General features: G+C 39.7%; 1 protein-coding gene across 3 annotated transcripts in view; it reads right to left on the reverse strand.

Annotated features, from left to right (window-relative positions):
- The window catches only part of TRIO (trio Rho guanine nucleotide exchange factor), a 242,519-nt gene that overhangs the window by 168,805 nt on the left and 55,790 nt on the right, over positions 1–17,924 (reverse strand). For all 3 annotated transcript variants that reach the window (XM_015617789.3, XM_015617791.2, XM_015617790.2), the window contains exons 2-3: positions 6,090–6,164; positions 607–721 (exon numbers count right to left, since the gene is read on the reverse strand). In XM_015617789.3, coding sequence (XP_015473275.1) covers positions 607–721; positions 6,090–6,164 — 190 coding nt within the window. The remainder of the gene's footprint in view (positions 1–606; positions 722–6,089; positions 6,165–17,924) is intronic.

The raw sequence follows: 17,924 nt of genomic DNA on the forward strand, positions 1-17,924 counted from the left end.
GGATTTGGCTTCTGCCGATTTATTTAAACAACTCACTGCAATTCACAGGTTACATTGCTGATAATGCAATGTTATCAGTACTTTCACAGATCACTCCACAGGGTTATCTGAGACAAGCTTTTTTGCTTTACAAGCAATTTCTCACACCTTTCTCCTGGTTATTTCCATGCTGTATCAGGACACTGAGACTTATCTAACACAAATAACAGTTAGGAGTCCTGTGCTGACCACACTCCACACAACACATATGGTGAATGATGACCAGCATGTTTCTAATTATTGATGTACTGAAAGCCTTTGAGTTGTATTTGCAGTCTTCAACAGTGACACCAATGTGGCATGACAGTGCCCTTTCAAGAAACAAACTACTTCCAGCTAAAGCTTCTGCCAGCAGCTGCCCTTCTGCCAGTGGCTTTCCTTTTACAATGCGGAGTAATTATTTCTCTTTCAAAAAGCCATTTGAAAATAGCAAATGACAAAACTTGGTATTGATTTGCTCATGTTATTAACTCATTCAGTCTGCTAGCTTATGGGAGTACTAAAGCATAATCCATTTATTCTGTTATACAGCTTTTATATGTTAAAGATTAACATATGATCACTTACCTAGGAATACACGCTAGATACGAAATTAGTCTTCTAAGGTCTTCTTGCCGTATTCTGTCGTGATTACTACGAGCTGGAAATGTTAGAATGGGACCTCCACGTTTATCTCTGCCACCTGAAAAATTAAAAATGTTAGAAGATCCCACAGCATAACATAAAATTCTTGTCTGCAGAGCTAGTCTTCAGCATCAACTTTAAAAAAAGTGGTTTCAATCTAAATGCCAACATTGTCTTTTTGAGACCAACTTAAGATTGAATTTTGGGAGTATTGATCAGCATATTGCCACAATTCCTACAGTGAGAATGCAAATGCCAAAAAAATTGAAACAAAGAATAACCAGAGCATTACTCTTACACATTACAGTCACCAAGTTTGACTGGTAGTGTGACATCTCCAGCAATGGCACTCTGTTACGTATTTAATTTTTGACTCAGCAATTGTACAGATTTAATTTAAATACAGAATTATGCTACTTTGTAGGCAAGAATTTAGATGATATGGCAGCAGAGAGCACAGCTGTGGGAGGTGTGCCCAGGTAGAGGAGCTCCTCTCCTTAGCGACATAGCTCAGGGAGGAGGTGAGTAAGGTTGAAGACAGATGGATCACTGGTATAGGAGACTGCCTCCTGGAGGGAACAAAGGCCCACTGTGACAACTTCTTCAGGAAGCCTGCTGTCTCCCTGGGCCCAGGGTTAAAGATGTCATGAGAAAGCTTCCTACCCTATGGCCCTTGGGAAAATCCATTATTATTAACCCATATTTGAGGGAGACAGCAAGAAATTGCAACAAGAAGCCCAAAGGCAGTCAAGAGAGATGTGATTGATGGTGCCCTGAAAGCCTTGAGATGACTGGGGGATCAGGAGCATGGGTAGTGCTTTCTCTGTGCTTCCTGTTGCAGAGAATGGTAAGGGAAGAAATGGGAAGAGCCATCAGATCAATACTGGCCTCGGAGCCTGGTGTTTCTGGGAGATTTTTGAGGTTTCTGATCATGGGTTGATTCACATGACACTGAGCCTGCTGGTGGCAGACAAGATACACGTGTCTCCAAGGAGGAAAAGGATCTTTGCACACAAATTATCAGGGCTCACCAAAAGAACTTTAAACTAGACTTGATAAAGCCATGCTCACTTTGATCAGCATGGGGGCAGCACACCAGTGTCTGAGGAATGGTGAACTAGCAAGGTCTTTTAGTCTGCCATCTCACAGGAAGTAGAAACAGAGATCCATGCAGCAGCCAAGATGTAAGAGATACTGATGTGTCAGAAAGCATGGAAGCACCTGAGAATGGTCATGTAGGAATTAGGGCTTCTTCCCCCAAAAAAAGTGATAGAATTAATAGCCAAAATGAAGTGCATCTACACCAATGCACATGGTTTGGGCAACAAACAGGAGGAGCTGGAAACCATCAGGCATCAGGAAAACTGTGACATAGCTACCATCATGAAAACATGGTGGGATGATTTGCACAACTGAGGTGCTGCAACAGATGGCTGTAAACCCTTCAGAACAGGTAAGCAAGGAAGGAGAGTTGGCAAGGTAGCCCTGAATGTTAGGAGTGTTATGACTGCCTAGAGCTTAATGATGGTGCCAAGAAATTTGACTGTTTATGGGTATGAATAAAAAGGAAATTTGCAGATGATGGATTCATGGGCTGAGGTCAGTAATATGAGGTTGAACAAGGCCAAGTGCTGGGACCTGCACTTGGGTCACAGCAACCCCAGGCAGCGCTACAGGCTAGGGGAAGAGAGGCTGCAAATTTGCCTAGTGGAAAAGGACCTGGAGGTGCAGACTGACAGCACCTGAACAGGATCCAGAAGTGTGTCCAGGTGGCCAAGAAGGCCAAGGGCATCCTGGTCTGTATCAGCAAGTGTGGCCACCAGGACCAGCGCAGAGATTGTCCCCTGTCTTTGGCACTGGTGAGGGCACAACTCAAACACTCTGTCCAGTTCTGGGCCCAGTCATTACAAGGAGGACACTGAAGTGCTGAAGTGTGTCCAGGGAAGGGCAGCAGAGCTGCTGAAGGGTTTGGAGAACAAGGATTATGATAAGCCTCTGAGGGAGCTGGGATTGCCAGCTGGGAGCTGGGATTTAGCCTGGAGAAAAGGAGGGTCAGGGGAGACCTTATTGCTCCCCTACAACTCCCTGAAAGGAGGCTGCAGTGGGGGTGAGTGCTGGTCTCTTCTACAAGGTAACATGAGACAAGATGAGATGAAATGACTTCAAGCTGCACCAGAGAATGTTTAGATTGAATATTTGGAAAAACTTCTTCACTGAAAGACTTGTCAAGCATTGGACAACTGGTTGCCTCGGAAAGTTATTGAGTCACCACCCCTGGTGGCATTTAAAAGACATGTAGATGAAGCACTTGGGGATATAGTTAGTGGTGGACTTGGCAGTGCCAGGTTAAGGGCTGAACTCAGTGATCTTAAAGGTCTTTTCCAACCTAAACAATCTTTGAATTCAATGATCAAATTAATTACTATGAGAATTTAGTTGTATAATATTTCACACTCAATATATAGATTGAGAAGATGGAAACTATTTAAGCATTCAATTTAATGCATTAGTAACAATTAGTAACAGTATCTTTATCCTGTTCTGATTTGCAGATTCCCAATTGTCAGTTTATAGTTTTTAATTTTAACAACACAGGACACTCTGAATCCACCTAATATATAAGGCAAAAAAAACTGACTTAAGTGGTTCCACTTAAATGCATTCATCTCAGTCATAAAACTGCCCGGACTTGCTGTAGTTGAATAGTAAAATATAATTTTGTATCAAACCCCTTGCTAGTGACAACAAAATGTTACTACTGCTAAACACCAAATTCAAGCCCAGTTGGATGTCTTTATCAACACATCTGTAATAGCACAGATTCTTGCAAGCTAAATTTCACATACATGTTTTTAACCACAGATGTGTTTTCTCCTGTCCCGTGGAAATGCAGAAAAACAGTACCTTCAGCCCAGAATTTCTCATTTCAAATCAGCTTCTCATTGTAATTCCATGTTGCTAAACAAAGGTGTTTTTTTTTTAAATCACTTAGAAAGGAAGACCAAGAGAAGATACATGTGAATATAGAAACAATAAATAAAACCAGTCACTCAAAAATTCATCACTATCCTCCAACACAGTCAGTGTGTGCTTGCCAGAGACACTAGGCCTGGCTGTTAAAGTCTCCAGAGGTTGTCCACACTGGACATGCTCCCTGTGAGACATGAAATGAAACTCAGAAGACACAAAAGCATCTTTAAATCTCTGTCAAGCTATAATGCCAGAAAGCAAAACTTAAAAGGAAATCCATATCTTTATCTTCCATGACCCTCTTAAGTGAGACATAAGATGAAAAACAACGTTGTTTCATTCTAATGGAGAAAGGGAAGTCTTGACCATCCTGACTCACTTGCCAAATAGAGAGCTTTGAGGATTTTTACACAGCAAATGACAGGAGAAAAACAAGACAGAACCTGTAGGAGAAAGGAATGATAAATGACAAGACAGAGTCCAAGATGCCAGGTCCCCGCTGAGCTCCAAGGCTACCAAGCGTAGTTGAAAATCTGCTACAGCCCTTAATGCTCTCTCTCCTCATTACACCACAGGCCTTTAGATCTTAAAAATTTGCTTCAACAGGTAAGTGCCACTGACTCCAGCCCTCAGAAAAAGTAACTCAATTGCTTAGGGTGGATATTCTTTAAAAAGCAGTAGCTAGCAGGCAAAAGCATGAGCCGAATTGTCTTTAACACTCTCTAAGCATTTTAAGCAAATGCTTTGTTACATGCAGTCACCTCATACCAGTCCTCCAGGCCTTTCCCACACTGCAGCTCCTGTATCATGCAGTTTTTCAATATGGCATTTTTGTGTCATTCTGGACGCCACTTCAGTTGGCTCCAGCTCTGTTTATGTTACAGAAAATGGTGTTTAAATTTCTGTTAAATCATATCCTGAAACTTCTGTACATCAGGGACAAACTCTGTCATGGCAAACTCCAGGACTAAATGAGTAATAAATTAATACAGCCTTGATTTTAGATTGAAAGAACTTCACTATCCAGTCTTAAACCAGGTAGCAAAATTGCAAATAATAATAATAAAAAAAAAGTCCATAAGACTTGCGGGTTTTTCATCAGCTCTAAAAACAGTTTTCTTAGGCCTTTTACAATAACTAATTCTCATTTCCTTTGTTCCTGATGCTCTTGTCTCATACAGAAACAGGAAAATTAAAAGCAACGATGCACGAGGCATCAGTGGGAATTTCCTGTCTTGCAATAGTCTTTATCCAACTCAACCCCTTATTAATCTTTGTTTAACAGAAACAGATTATGCTACTATTGCTTTCATCAGTAAGACTTCCATTTTAATCCACTTCTTTTAATATACCACTCCACTATTGAGATATTCTGTTTATGCCAAACAGAATCAAACAAAATTCTACAAACATCGACCCAATCAAATCACGTGAGTTGTATAACATACATTATTTCTGTTTAATGCACATCACTAATGGCAGTATTCTCAGTGGTCTCCAAATGGCACTAAAATCCAACAGGCTGAGTAATGCAGATTTTTTGAGAAATGCCTTTTTACCTAGTTACAAAGTACTCCTGTAAAGAAAGCTAAACAGTTGGTTTTTATGGCAAGACAAGTTACCAAGGGCTATTTCCTTATATGAAACCTAGACAACTGTACCTTATAAGAAAATGCTCTCCTTGCTTAGGTATGTGCACTGTCCTCTAAATCATTTGACACTAAGATTAAGGCCAAGAGAATGATGGGGTGTTTAATTCCAACAGAAAGTCACACCAAAATGCAGTTTACAAAAATAAGCATCTCAGCCCATCATTCCATAAAGTAAAGGTACTTATGAAATTATAGACTATGTTGTGATACTAACTCATATAAATCCCACCTTTAAATTCTCCTGCTATTCCTCGTTCAGTAGACAACCAAATTCAATGTGTATGCTGGAACTACCTACAATTACATGCTAAGTCAGTTCAACAAGAAAATACTGTGTGTACTTCAAAAGACAGGCAATTGAAGTTCACTTCTGCAATGGACATATTTCTCCAGAATATGCTGCAGATGAACCAGTAACAAATTTTTCATCTCTGTAAAATTCCCTATCAGAAGAACCAGAAATAAGAAATGGAATATGACTTTGATACAGCAGGTTCTAAGTTGCTGTAAATAATGATGTGCAGGCCAGGGAGAATGCAGGACTTACATGACCAAGACAACAACTAGCAATGTTCCATGTTCAAGAAAACAAATACCTCCTTTATTAAGCCTTTTGAAATGCATATGTCATGTTTAGGATATACCACGAGAATCAGTGCTGCCCGAGCACTCCATGTATTTTGCGAAGTATTTAAATTTAATTAAAATTTAAAGTATTTAGATTTTAATTTAAAGTATTTGAAATACCATTTTACATGCTACTAACAAAACCCTTGGGCATTCTACAAGAGAAAATAACTGTACCTGAAAGGTATGCAACTTTTTCCTTTAAAATTGGCAATACTTCCATAGCCTTCATTTCATCATTTTTGCGAAACCCTGACAAAAAGACAAAGACAAGATGATTAGTCAAGAATTCAGAAAAGTTCAGTTTCTACATTTAATGAATGCACTGAAAAACATTTACCTTTGGAATACATTCTGAATGTTATGATTACAGGAATTAAGATAATCTTACAATAAAAAGTCTGGCAAAAAAACCCCTAAACTTTAAAAATATATTAATGGACAAGTCATCACTTTGACCAGCTTAACACAAATAGCATGGCCTGTTAGCAAGCCTCAGTAGAAAACAAGATACAAGAATTAGCCTTTTTCATCAGTAAAATAAAAACGTCTAATTCAATAAAAACTATCATACGGATCCTGTGGATTTTAGGCATTCCAAATCCCACTTTCTTTCTTTCTTTCTTTTCTTTTTTTCCCAGAAGGGAGGAAGAGTATCAAGCTATTGGAGTAGGTATGCTGAGAATAATTACAGTAAAAAAAAAAAAAAAAACAAATCCCAAACCAAAACCCCACCCCAAAACCCCACAACAACGAAGACAAACAAACAAAACCACCCAAAAAAAACCCACCAAAAAAAAAATCAACCCACCCAAATAAACACGAAAAGACCCACCAAAAATCCCCAACACTATTTACATATAACTTTTCTTAAAGTCACTTCTGTATGCACAATTTTTTTTTGCTGGCTGTCAGAAGCAGGATTTTGCAAATGAGAGGACATTTTATCGTACTAACTCTGTACATACAAGGAGTATGAAGCAGTGCCCAAGGTGAGTCATTACAGTCAATGCTGCTAAGCAGCACATCACCAGCTTGCTCCTCCCTCTCTGCTTCCTATTTCTACTACTCCAATTTTGTGGCCAAATTCTAAAGCTCTTCCTTCTTTGACAAGGAAGATTTAGGAAGCATTCTTTTACTTTATATTTCACCTGTGCAATACAGAACTGGTCATGTTTAGGCGGACTCTGTTCATCTTACAGGAAGAACTGAGTGCCACATCTTCAACTAACTTATCTGTACAACCCTTCCTGGTCTGCTTGGATTCATGTGTTGTTTAAAATAATCCCATATCCAAGAAAGTACCTCTGCTGGACTAAGTGGGAAGCACATTGCTTCTCTGTAACTACTGAAGCACCAAAGTGCTGTTAAGACTCTTCTTCCTCAAAAACATCTAAATGCTTTGCATCCTTTGGTTTCAGATTCTGAGCTTAAATGAAAAAGCTGAGCATTTCTAAACTAAAACTTGAAGGTATCAAGCTGTGTCAATACATAACACAAGACCTATACTTAAGGGAAGCATATATGTCAATTACATCACAGGTTTTCTACTTGAGACAGCAATACTGAAACTTTTGTGTCACTACAGCATCTAGTTATGGGCATTACCCTTCAAAACAGACCCAGGATGCACAAAGCACAACACCCAAGGGACAAAGACGGTCAGGTGTTTGCATGTCATCATCTATGCATCTGTTTCACCTGAAGAACTGCAGGAAGACGTGGCAGCAGTCCTCAGAACACTTAAAGCCTACTGGTGACAAAAGCTTGCTAGAATTACAGCAAGAGGTTTATTAGATGGCTGGAAATTTTGTAAAGGAAAGAACAGCACATAGGATTGCCTGCGGAAGACTATGGCATATCCATGACTGGGGATTTTTAAGACAAATATCTGTCAGCAATGGGTCTGTCAGCAAGGGGAAATTCAGACAAATGTCTGTCAGCAACGGGTCCCTCAAGTTCACCATAACTGAAGTGTTTGACCAGGGCATTGTCTCAGCACTCACAGAATGCAAACAAAAGAAAACAAAGCAAATCAACCGCCAGCCAGATGGAAGTTCCCTGGCTAGTTCCTTGTTTTTCCATGAACACCACAGAGCAAAAACAAACCCAAATTTCAGTACACATTCTCAGAAAGGCCAGACCAGGAAAACTGGTTCCTTGAGTAACCACATAGCATGGAGGGTTTCTACATGGTGGACAGTATTTTGCAATTACACAGCAACTCCAGACTGGCAAAGCAGTGCAGGGTTTACTTTCATGTTTGCGCTTAGGCTCTCAAGAGTCTAAGACACAGCCAAAGGAACCTCCTGCATTATTACTCCTCCGGAGAACTGGCTATGGGTTATCAGCCTTTTACTGAAACTGCATATGGTTTTGTTTCTACTACATTTCTGCTTGTTATAGACTAAAACTCTAAACAGCCTTAATAAAAAGCTCGGGCTTAAATAAATCACCTAAAAAGACAGCAAATACCCTCTTCCACCTTGAAATATTTGGACTTCAGTTGCCTGCTAAGGCATAGAGGCACACTTCCAGGGTTAAATATTTTTTTTTTAATGTGCTTTGAGCTACCCACCATAAGCTTAATGCCAATTTAGCATGCTCAGTTTTCATATCAACCATGGCAACTCCTTTTCTTTACAGTAAATTCAGAGGTAGAAAACACTTTCTCCTCACCTAAAAAGCATGCAGAAACTAGTGCCGTACTTTGCTGTCTCTCTTAGCTCAAAATTAACCAAGACACTGATGTTACCGCAATTGCTTGCTCAGATTTCTAAGCCCTTAAACTACTTCACCTCAGATGATGATGCGCAGTATCTGCACGTTTTACTTTGCCTGTGGCATGTAAGAATCGAGAAACATTTAGCGAACATTTCTCTGACTATTAAGGGGCCGCTCAAGGTAAACACCCTAGCAAATATGTTAGTGCTTGGCTCATGTTCTGCATCTGCATATCCTTAAGGCTGACTGCCTTGGATTATCATATTCCTGCTGCTCTAAACAGTCTATTTTTATTCCAGTTCTGCAGTGTTAAAGCTTAACTGAAAAGACTGTGGGGATTACAACAGATGAAAGAATGCTGGGGAGCAAAGAGGGTGAATACGGCAGGAAAGTATCATTTTTATCTCCAACGAAGCAAAAATAAAACAAAAACCAGCAATATAAGCAGGTCTTAGGGCTTGTGGTGGGTCCTCCCTCCCCCCTTTTAAAGCCTCTTCTCCACAAACATTTGTGGATGTGAGGATTTGAGGATTTAATTAAAAAATAAAAAAATAAAAAAATGGCATTTACCACACTCAAATGAAATGCCATAAATATCTGCACCAATCTCTCCCTCCACAGCTCAGCATCCTCCGCGCCAGCCGGCAGCATCACATGTTCCTGGGGTGATGTCATCCCTGCCGGGCCGGCCGGCTGCAGCTCCGCCGCCGCAGTGCCCGCAGCTCCCGCCCCGCCAGCCACGGGCGGGCGGTCCCCGGTCCCCACGGCAGGCACGGCATCCCTTTGAAAGCGCAACGTGCACCTATGGCACACATTTATGCTGTGCCGCCTAAAAAAAGGCACCCTGATTTTAAAAGCCTTGCTTTCAATATTAAATCCTGTATCTTTTAAAGACCATTTCAGTCTTCAACTGGAAAAGCATCCTTCATATTTTCAATACCTATTAAAGGAATACTCATTTTACAGTTTTGCATTTTTAATAGGAAGCATATGCCCTTCTGTTGAACATGCACCATCCATACACGTGGCTTTTCCCTAACTCCCAGCAAAGAGGGAAGAAGCTCAAATTATGCTAACTAATATTTGACTTCAGTATATTCAGTAGAATAAGTAACACAGGATTATGTAGTCCATTTTAATACAGGAGGTTCCCCCTAGCCCTCTCGAAGAATTACACAATCCCTTGAGTTACACACAGTTTCCTACTAAACAGAGCCTTATCAAAAACCAGCTATTTAAATGCTGTATCACAGAACTGAAGATCTTTGAAACATGAAGCCAAGAAACAATGTCACCTAAACATTTAATACATTGGAAAATTAAGTCTTCCCCACAAACACACCGTTTTCTATTTGTCCCCACAACTTCAGAGCCTAACGACACCATCAACTAGCTAAATTTAGCAGACTTGTCTATATTAACCTTTTTTCTCGTGCTGTATGAAGCTAAGATATTTTGCTGCAATGTATAACTTTATTCAAGTTAAAAGACCCATGAAAAGACAGCATTTTGGGTAGAGGTATCACCCTATGAGGTTTCAGAGCCCTTTACTTGAGCGGCCAGGACAGCCCCTTCACATTTGGACTTCGAACGTTCCCAAATCCCGTGGTGACAACCTGGCTGCAGAGCTGCCGGTCCATCTGCCCTGGAGGAGGGAGTAACCCTGTGTAACATGGGGCCCTTTTGCCTAGAAATCACAGCATTCCAGGAATTCTGCTGCTCCCCAGATACCCAGCTTGCTGAAACTTCCCGGAGGTATTGAAATAGATCAAGAAAGTCACCTTTAGAGGGGTAACAGGAAATGGGTACTCAGTGTGGCAATGCACACAACCCAGACAAATACTGGATAAGTCCAATGCGGAGGCTTCCTTCACACGCAGGAAACGAGGTAACTGTGCTAATCATCTTGCACTGCCACACAACGGGAACAGATAAAACTACCTTAAACACATATTTTAAGGTAACAACTTGATTACAGAACTTTCAACAAACCAGTGTTGAAAACAGCTTCTCCAAGAAGCATTGCTACCCCAAGAACATCGAAGTGTTTATTTCAGAGGTAGCTTCAGTGATGTGCATCCTTCAGTTCTGGCAAGAAACATAAAATATGGGAACAGAAATTAGGACAACAAAAAGACTCAGAAACTGAGGCTAAGAACAGCATCTCTTAACCAAGATGTTGACCAAGCACTCATCCATTGCTGTTACACACAACAGACTTGAATTTTTTCTGAGATGTGGCTGAAGAAAAACACAAATGCCAAAAGGGAATGCTCACATCCTAGAAATACACACTCTTAATAACACAACTGTTACCTTACTTTCACCTTGCAAATAAAAACAATACTTTTGAACAGGCACAAAAGAAAAAAGCCGACTTAACCCAGATTACTTTGATGCTTTAGGCCCTCCGTGGACTTCAGAATGACTCCCTGTTGTGCCACCAACAGAAAGCAAGTGCCTCATTTGTCAGGCTGCTCACTCTAGCACCAGACTTCAACCCCCACCTCTTTGACAGAAATCCCATGCTGAATCAAAGAAACATCTTTCAGTGAGTTATTTTCCAACAGAGTACTCTATTCCCTTCTTCAATGGTCCTAATCCAATAGACTTTTGCTCAAAAATCCACATGCTATCCGAAGTTCTACAGGAAGGAAAAAGAAAACACATAGAAATTGCACTCAGAACTACTAATTACTTATTACTAGGTAAGAACTGGACTGATCTAGGTTAGTCTTAAGTGAAAAGAAATATCTGCTAAAAGACAAGAGATAGAACAACTTCCAAAGCACCAATGTCCTTCATCAGGCCAGGCAGCCACAACAGAAATCATTCTCCACAACTCCTTGCATTTACTGGTCAGTTCCTTTGTGTTAAGCCTCATCTTGGAACAGAAAATCTCAAAACTGTAGCTAATCAACAGTTAAGCAAAAAGAATCCAAGATGTTGATATCTTTAGCATTTTTCCTATTTCACAGTAGGACTTATATCAATGACACGACACTAAAATCTGAGCTATTATCCCTTTATATGTACAGCTATCCTAGCTACATTTCAAGGCAAATTGCTTCTTACTTAATTAAGTAAGGGGGGGAGGGGGGGAGGGGGGGAGGCATAGAGAAGCTCAAATGTAATTATAATAGTGCATTATAGACTGATTAGGGTTTCTTTATTTGCCCTTTTCCATTCCCCATATCACAAGATTATAACATCCTGGAAGATTTTAAAGATTATATTAAATCCCAGAGTCCTAGAGGTTTATTCAACTTTGTTTATCAGTTTATCAGTTAACAACTGCATATGATAAGCCTCAGCTGCAAGTTAACTTACACACTACATCCCACATTTTTCAAGTGTCCAGAAAGAAAGCACAAAGCAGGTTCCTATTGTCCATTTTAATATGGAGAGGCTTTAAGAATCAGTCCACAAGTAGGTTTATAAATAAGTTATTATTCAATGAAAAATAATCTTAAACAAGATATGAGGAGATTCACAAGCAGCCATTGTGAAAACTTTTATATTCTTATTCTGAAGTTGCTACAGAAAAACCGGTACAATTAACTCAGCAAAACCATTAGATTCTTTCTTTTTCAAGCATATTCAGAAGAAATGATTGCTGAACTCCATAAGTCTTTGGGTTTATAAATTAAATCAGGCTACTGTGGCAAAGGTGAGAAAGAAAATTAAACTTTCATAAGCAGCAAAAACCCATCAGTAAACAAGAATATACCCCAAAGGTGTGGCAAAGGCAAGCAAAAGGTAACTAAAGTTACTGCATGTATGGGATTACTGATAGCTTTCCCAGATTTTAACTCAAGTATTTGAAGTGCCAATTTCAGTTTTATGGTAGGCTTAACTTCTGGATGCAAGTAAAGGATTCATAGAGCAATCAGAGCTGTCAATTCACCAACTGCACTGTAACTGCTTCCCATTATAGACATTGCCTACATTCAGTGCCACTCAGCAATCTCACACCATCTTTCACATTGCAACAAAGCAAGAGAATTCAGGAAAATTATGGCAGATACTGCAATTCTCTATATTTTCTCAAGCTCCATAAGCTTGCAGATGACCAGTTTCAAAGTCATCTCAGGAACACTAACTTTTAGGTACAGCTGTTATGGCATCTTAAAGACTACAGATCTTTCTTCCTAGAGCTAACAAGGAATTATCAGCAGGTTTTTTTCATGGCATATAGGTCACTGGGCAACATCAGTAACTTTGGCATTCATCATTTATCAATTCATTTTTCTCAGTCCAGATTCCAAAATCACTGGGGAACTTCAACAAGAATACAGTTAAGGGGCATACCATCAAAGTGGCATGATTTCAGAATGTGCCAGCAGCCTTAGTCATCAGCTTCAGCAAAGTATTTGGTGTAATCATATAACGTTAAGATCCTACTCCTGAATTCAAACCAACTCCAGGAGTACACCTTTGACTCCCACCAGCTCTGATCAGGCTCAAAACCCACTCATCAAAAAACATTATACCTTACATAAACCTTATACCTTCAAACTCTCACTTTAATCACAGAAGCTCACAGAAATGCCCCTTATATTCCCATTTTGGTTTGCATTCTAAGCACTCCCTACACATGCTGTGGGAACAGCACCACATCAATACTGAGCACACATGCAGTGGCAACCAGGACCTCACAGAGACAGACAGCTGAGAAATTGCCTTGAAATAAGAAAACAAGATTCATTAGAAAGTTACTATCTCTAAGTCTCTTTCAGGTTTTGGCATATTTGCTAAGTGTTAAGAGCTTCTCTCTTACCATTTTCAACAGCTCTCTGCTTTGTCCTGACAACAGGACACACCTCCCATCTCTGAAAATTATGGGAGAAGCACAATGTCATGCAGAGAGATGTGGGATAAGAGAAGGCTGCTAGTGTAGTCAACAGAAAATACTCAGACAACTTCACAGACCGAATAACCTCACTCTTCTTGGAAGTTGGCATACTCAGCTATTCCTCAGCTAAGAGCAATTACCAAAAAATTAGCCACCTCAGGTGTATGCTGCAAAACCTGAAGAGCTGTCTTAAGAATATAAGTTAAAGAAAATTCAAAATGCTAAATCGTTGCTAAAAATCTGTAATTTCCTTTTAAGTGAGTAACAAGAACCTTAGAGTTACCCATATTTTGTAGTGAGGTTATTTCCACCCTGAATTACCCTTTGATCCTATGAAATGTGCAAGACAGAAGTATAAGCATCCATTTTTCAATTGCAACTTGAAATTATCAAAATCTGACCAGTCTTCCCCTTTTAAGCGAGAAGAGCTGTGTTCCAAAATTTTTCTGTCCCTTAGCAATGTTCAATTTGTTCTTGCTGTCCTGCAGACATTGTTAGAAGTTCATTTGTTTTGGTGGGAATTGCTCATCCATCTCTAAGTGCTGTGATACTTCAATTCACTGCCCTGCTAAACCTTTTTGTCAGGGTATCCATCAGTAGCACACAGCTCCCACTGCAGTCAGACACTTTCCCTGTTCACTGTTGCTGCAGACACTCATGGCTTAGGGGTCTACACTCTCAGGGCTATCAGGAGGGTACCCAGCCTCCTACAAAAGGCTGGTTTAACACACAGTTGTTTTAACAACAAGATCTGTAAGCAATTTTACTTATTTTTCTGTTCAAAACACAGATCAAGTGGAAGGCAGTAGCTTCTAAATTCTGTGCAGCAACAGCTGGAACATAACATTTTAGATCATGTCCTTTGGCTCTTGTTCCAAACCACCATCTGGAGAAATCTCTTTCCACAGTGAAATTGATGAAGACCACAGCAAGGCCAGTAAAAATAAACAACTTAAAACAGCTTGAAAATTGTCCTGCATTGTTTTATCCTGAGCAACAATAGGAAGAACTATTTCCACCAGCCCTGAAATCAATCAAAAATACCAAGAAACAGATTGCATACTCTTCAGTAAAAATACCTTTTTATAGCATAAAGTGTTACTTTTGGGCTTTTTATCATTCATAGATCTGAGGATTAGGCATTTATTGGTTATGGTTTTTTTCCTGTTCTCCACCCTTCTTTCTTTTAAATATACACACATTTTTACAACATTTTCATCACCTTATGGAAATACATATGCAAAAATTAGGCTCAGATAAATTACTACTTTGAAACATTAATACTTAAATGACCTTTTTTTGTTGTGGAATATTCCTCCTTCCTCTCATTCCTTTCTTTGCAGAATATTTCATATTCCTTCTGTGGGAGAACTAGCCATTTGCAACAAGATGTATGCCAAATAACCTGATTTGTGCACAGCTCTCATTCCTTCAAATTCCCACTTTATTTTTATTTTGCAGCTGTTAAGAGCATCCTACAGGAAATGTAGGATGAATCCCAGCTTCTCTAACACATTACAATGCACATACATGAAATCTATGTGAGTAAGAAGAGGGAGATGCTTTTCTTCATGCTGTGTTGCAAAAACCATCAAGTTCCTAATCAGTCAAACTACAGAGAAAAAGCATTGTCCACAGCTTGTTTTATATCACCCTTAAACTTCAGGTGTGCATCTGATAGAATCACTGAGAAGGGGACAAATAATCTTTGACATCAGAGCATCTCCCTTTTTTCTTTGCTGAGGTGGTTTTACTTAAAACACTGATTAACATATGCTACTCGTTAGAATGAACGAACCAGTTCGAAAAAAAAAAAAAAAAAAAGTAGCAATGAGGAGTCCGCAGGGGAATTAAAGCCTGAGTATTTCACTTTTAGTATGTGAGCGGTTGCTAACAGCAACATGTCTCTCCCTCCCTCCCTCCCTGCCTTTAAGGGAGAGCAAGATTAGCACGGAACGCCGAAAGGGATGTCCAACACACGTCTCGTTTGCTCAAGGATTACGTTAGACATTGTAGCCCGAATTACTCCTAGCAGGTGTGTGTTCTCACCACACATGCCGCGTTAATTAAAAAGGAAAAAAGAAGGGGGTGTTGGGGTGGTGGGGGTTAAGACAATAGAAGGCAGAGAAGGCGGAGGAGCGATGGCCGGCGGGAGGGACGCGGGGCAGCGCGGCTCCCCTGCCCGCCGCAGCGCAGCCCGCATTACATCACCGCCTTTGTGCAGGCTGAGCCAGCGCGCCGCTCGGGGGAGCGCTGCCAGAGCTGCAGCCCCGCATCCATCCCCCAAACCGCACGGAGGCACAGCGAGAAGCGATTTGGAGTCACGTCAGCCTTCCTCTCCCCGCACTGCCGAAAACACTCCCCCCATCTGATCCCTTTGAGAAATTTCATTAGAAAGAAAAAGACCCTTAGCACGTTTAGCTTATGAACGGATTTCAGACAAGAACAAACAGAAAGGATTTTGCAGATTGTCACGACTAAGAAAGGGAGATTTCATTCTTCATTTATCAAATTTGTTCTAGCAGATTATCTCCTTCAGATGACAAAGGCAAAGCCTGAATCTCATTAGAGCTACATTTAAAACAGCTACTGAAGTACACAAATTTAACCTAAATCAAGGATGGGTTTTCTTCGTGAACTCCAACTTACTCAGCGCCTACGTTACTGGCAATGAGAAAAGATTAACATCTTGCCTTCACTTTCTTCCATTTCTGCAAACAGCTACACGTTACTATAAATGCAGCATGTGCACTTTCACGACTCTGGTCGGAAGCACACTCCCAAACTCAGCACCTAAATCCAGCATTTCTCAGCAGCTCACCTATCCTCAAGTCACGAGTAAATAAGCTTCAATCTCATTTTTATTAAAAATATGTAACATATACAATACTGAGACAAGACAAAGCAAACAGCTCCCAGTGTTATTTAGGACAGAAATCTGTACATATAATGTTCCAAAGACATTCAGGCGACTGTTTCTATAGCTTTAATATTCACATGCATCATCAAACAATTGGAATCTATTACAATAATGTTTCTTACGATTAATTACATTAATAGAATATAATAATTTTATTTGGGAACAAAAAGTTATTTGAAAGTAGGGGCACTGCATTGTACTCCCAAGTGCACTAGTCAAATTCTCCTTCAACTTAAAAAAAGATAATCTATGAAATATTACTGATTTTATAGGCAAAACTAGTAAAAAGCTATTTAAACTTGACTGCAATTTACTACTTCCTACTACTTGCCAGCACAACAAATGCAGCCTAATTGTTGTTAGCATTCACTACTGCATGCTCAAATTTTTAACACCGTAACTATGGATGCTGATCTGGTTGCTCCTGTTGAAATAACAAATATAGTTGCCTTTCAGTTAGCACAGACAAGTATTCACCCATCAGCTTTACCCCTCAGTGTTCTAGAGCATGGATAATAAAAAGATGCTATATGCCCAAACTATCCAGACATTCACCTGCATAACACTACCTCCTAAATATCAACAGAGCAAATGTTTTCCATATTATTTTATTTCAATAGAGGGCATTCCTCACATGGGCATGTTCAAGCACCTCTGATTCATGCCTTTAAAGAACATGCTGAGACTTACCAGGCATTGTGCAGTATCGTGTAGATACCATGTGATACCATCTGCAAATCAGGGTAACGACAATGATTCAACCACTGGAAGTTACAGTATTTTAATTAAGTTCACAAAACTGGCCTACTTTAAGCTCAGTTAAAATGGGTTTGTTGGTCTTCTATTACACTGACTCACTCTACAAAAAAAAATCTAAATGCATATGATTTCCTGGTAAAGCTCTTTGCAACAACAATAGGAGCTAACATTTTAATTGCATTAAAAACCAGCAAAGTACTCTGGCAAGTGTATGAATCCATTACTTCAGAAGTCTACAATGTATTTTAAAAGCACTAGGTAAGATTTTAACAATGCCTCTGCCTTCATGTCTTCAGTTCCTGACATCATTATGGATTCACAAAGTTGTCTCTGAAGATTTTAAATTCTAAAACCAATTAGCAGTCCATAGGTGTATGGACTTCTAAGTGACCTAGCAAGCTAAATTAGAAATATTAACTTCTGTAGAGAACAGTAACAAAAAGGGAATTATATTTCTCTTAAGCTGTTTTCATCTTTATTATTTAGACACCCAACCCTTCTCATCCCATTAAAACACAAGTTTTGGCGTCAGTACAGCAACAGTTGCATTATTGTTTAGTTTGGCAAATATTTTTATTTTTGCACATTATTAAATAAGAAGCATTCTTTACTGAAGCGCTTTTGGTATACAGCCACTTTTGTTGTACCCAAGTCATTCTTACTAGCTTTTGAGCTCCAATACCCTGACATCCAATTCAAATTGCCAACTCTCTTATCTGCTATTATTTAAAAGAAAAATCCTGTGATATTAACT

This window comes from Parus major, chromosome 2 (genome assembly GCF_001522545.3).
Source record: "Parus major isolate Abel chromosome 2, Parus_major1.1, whole genome shotgun sequence".
Lineage (NCBI taxonomy): Eukaryota > Metazoa > Chordata > Aves > Passeriformes > Paridae > Parus > Parus major.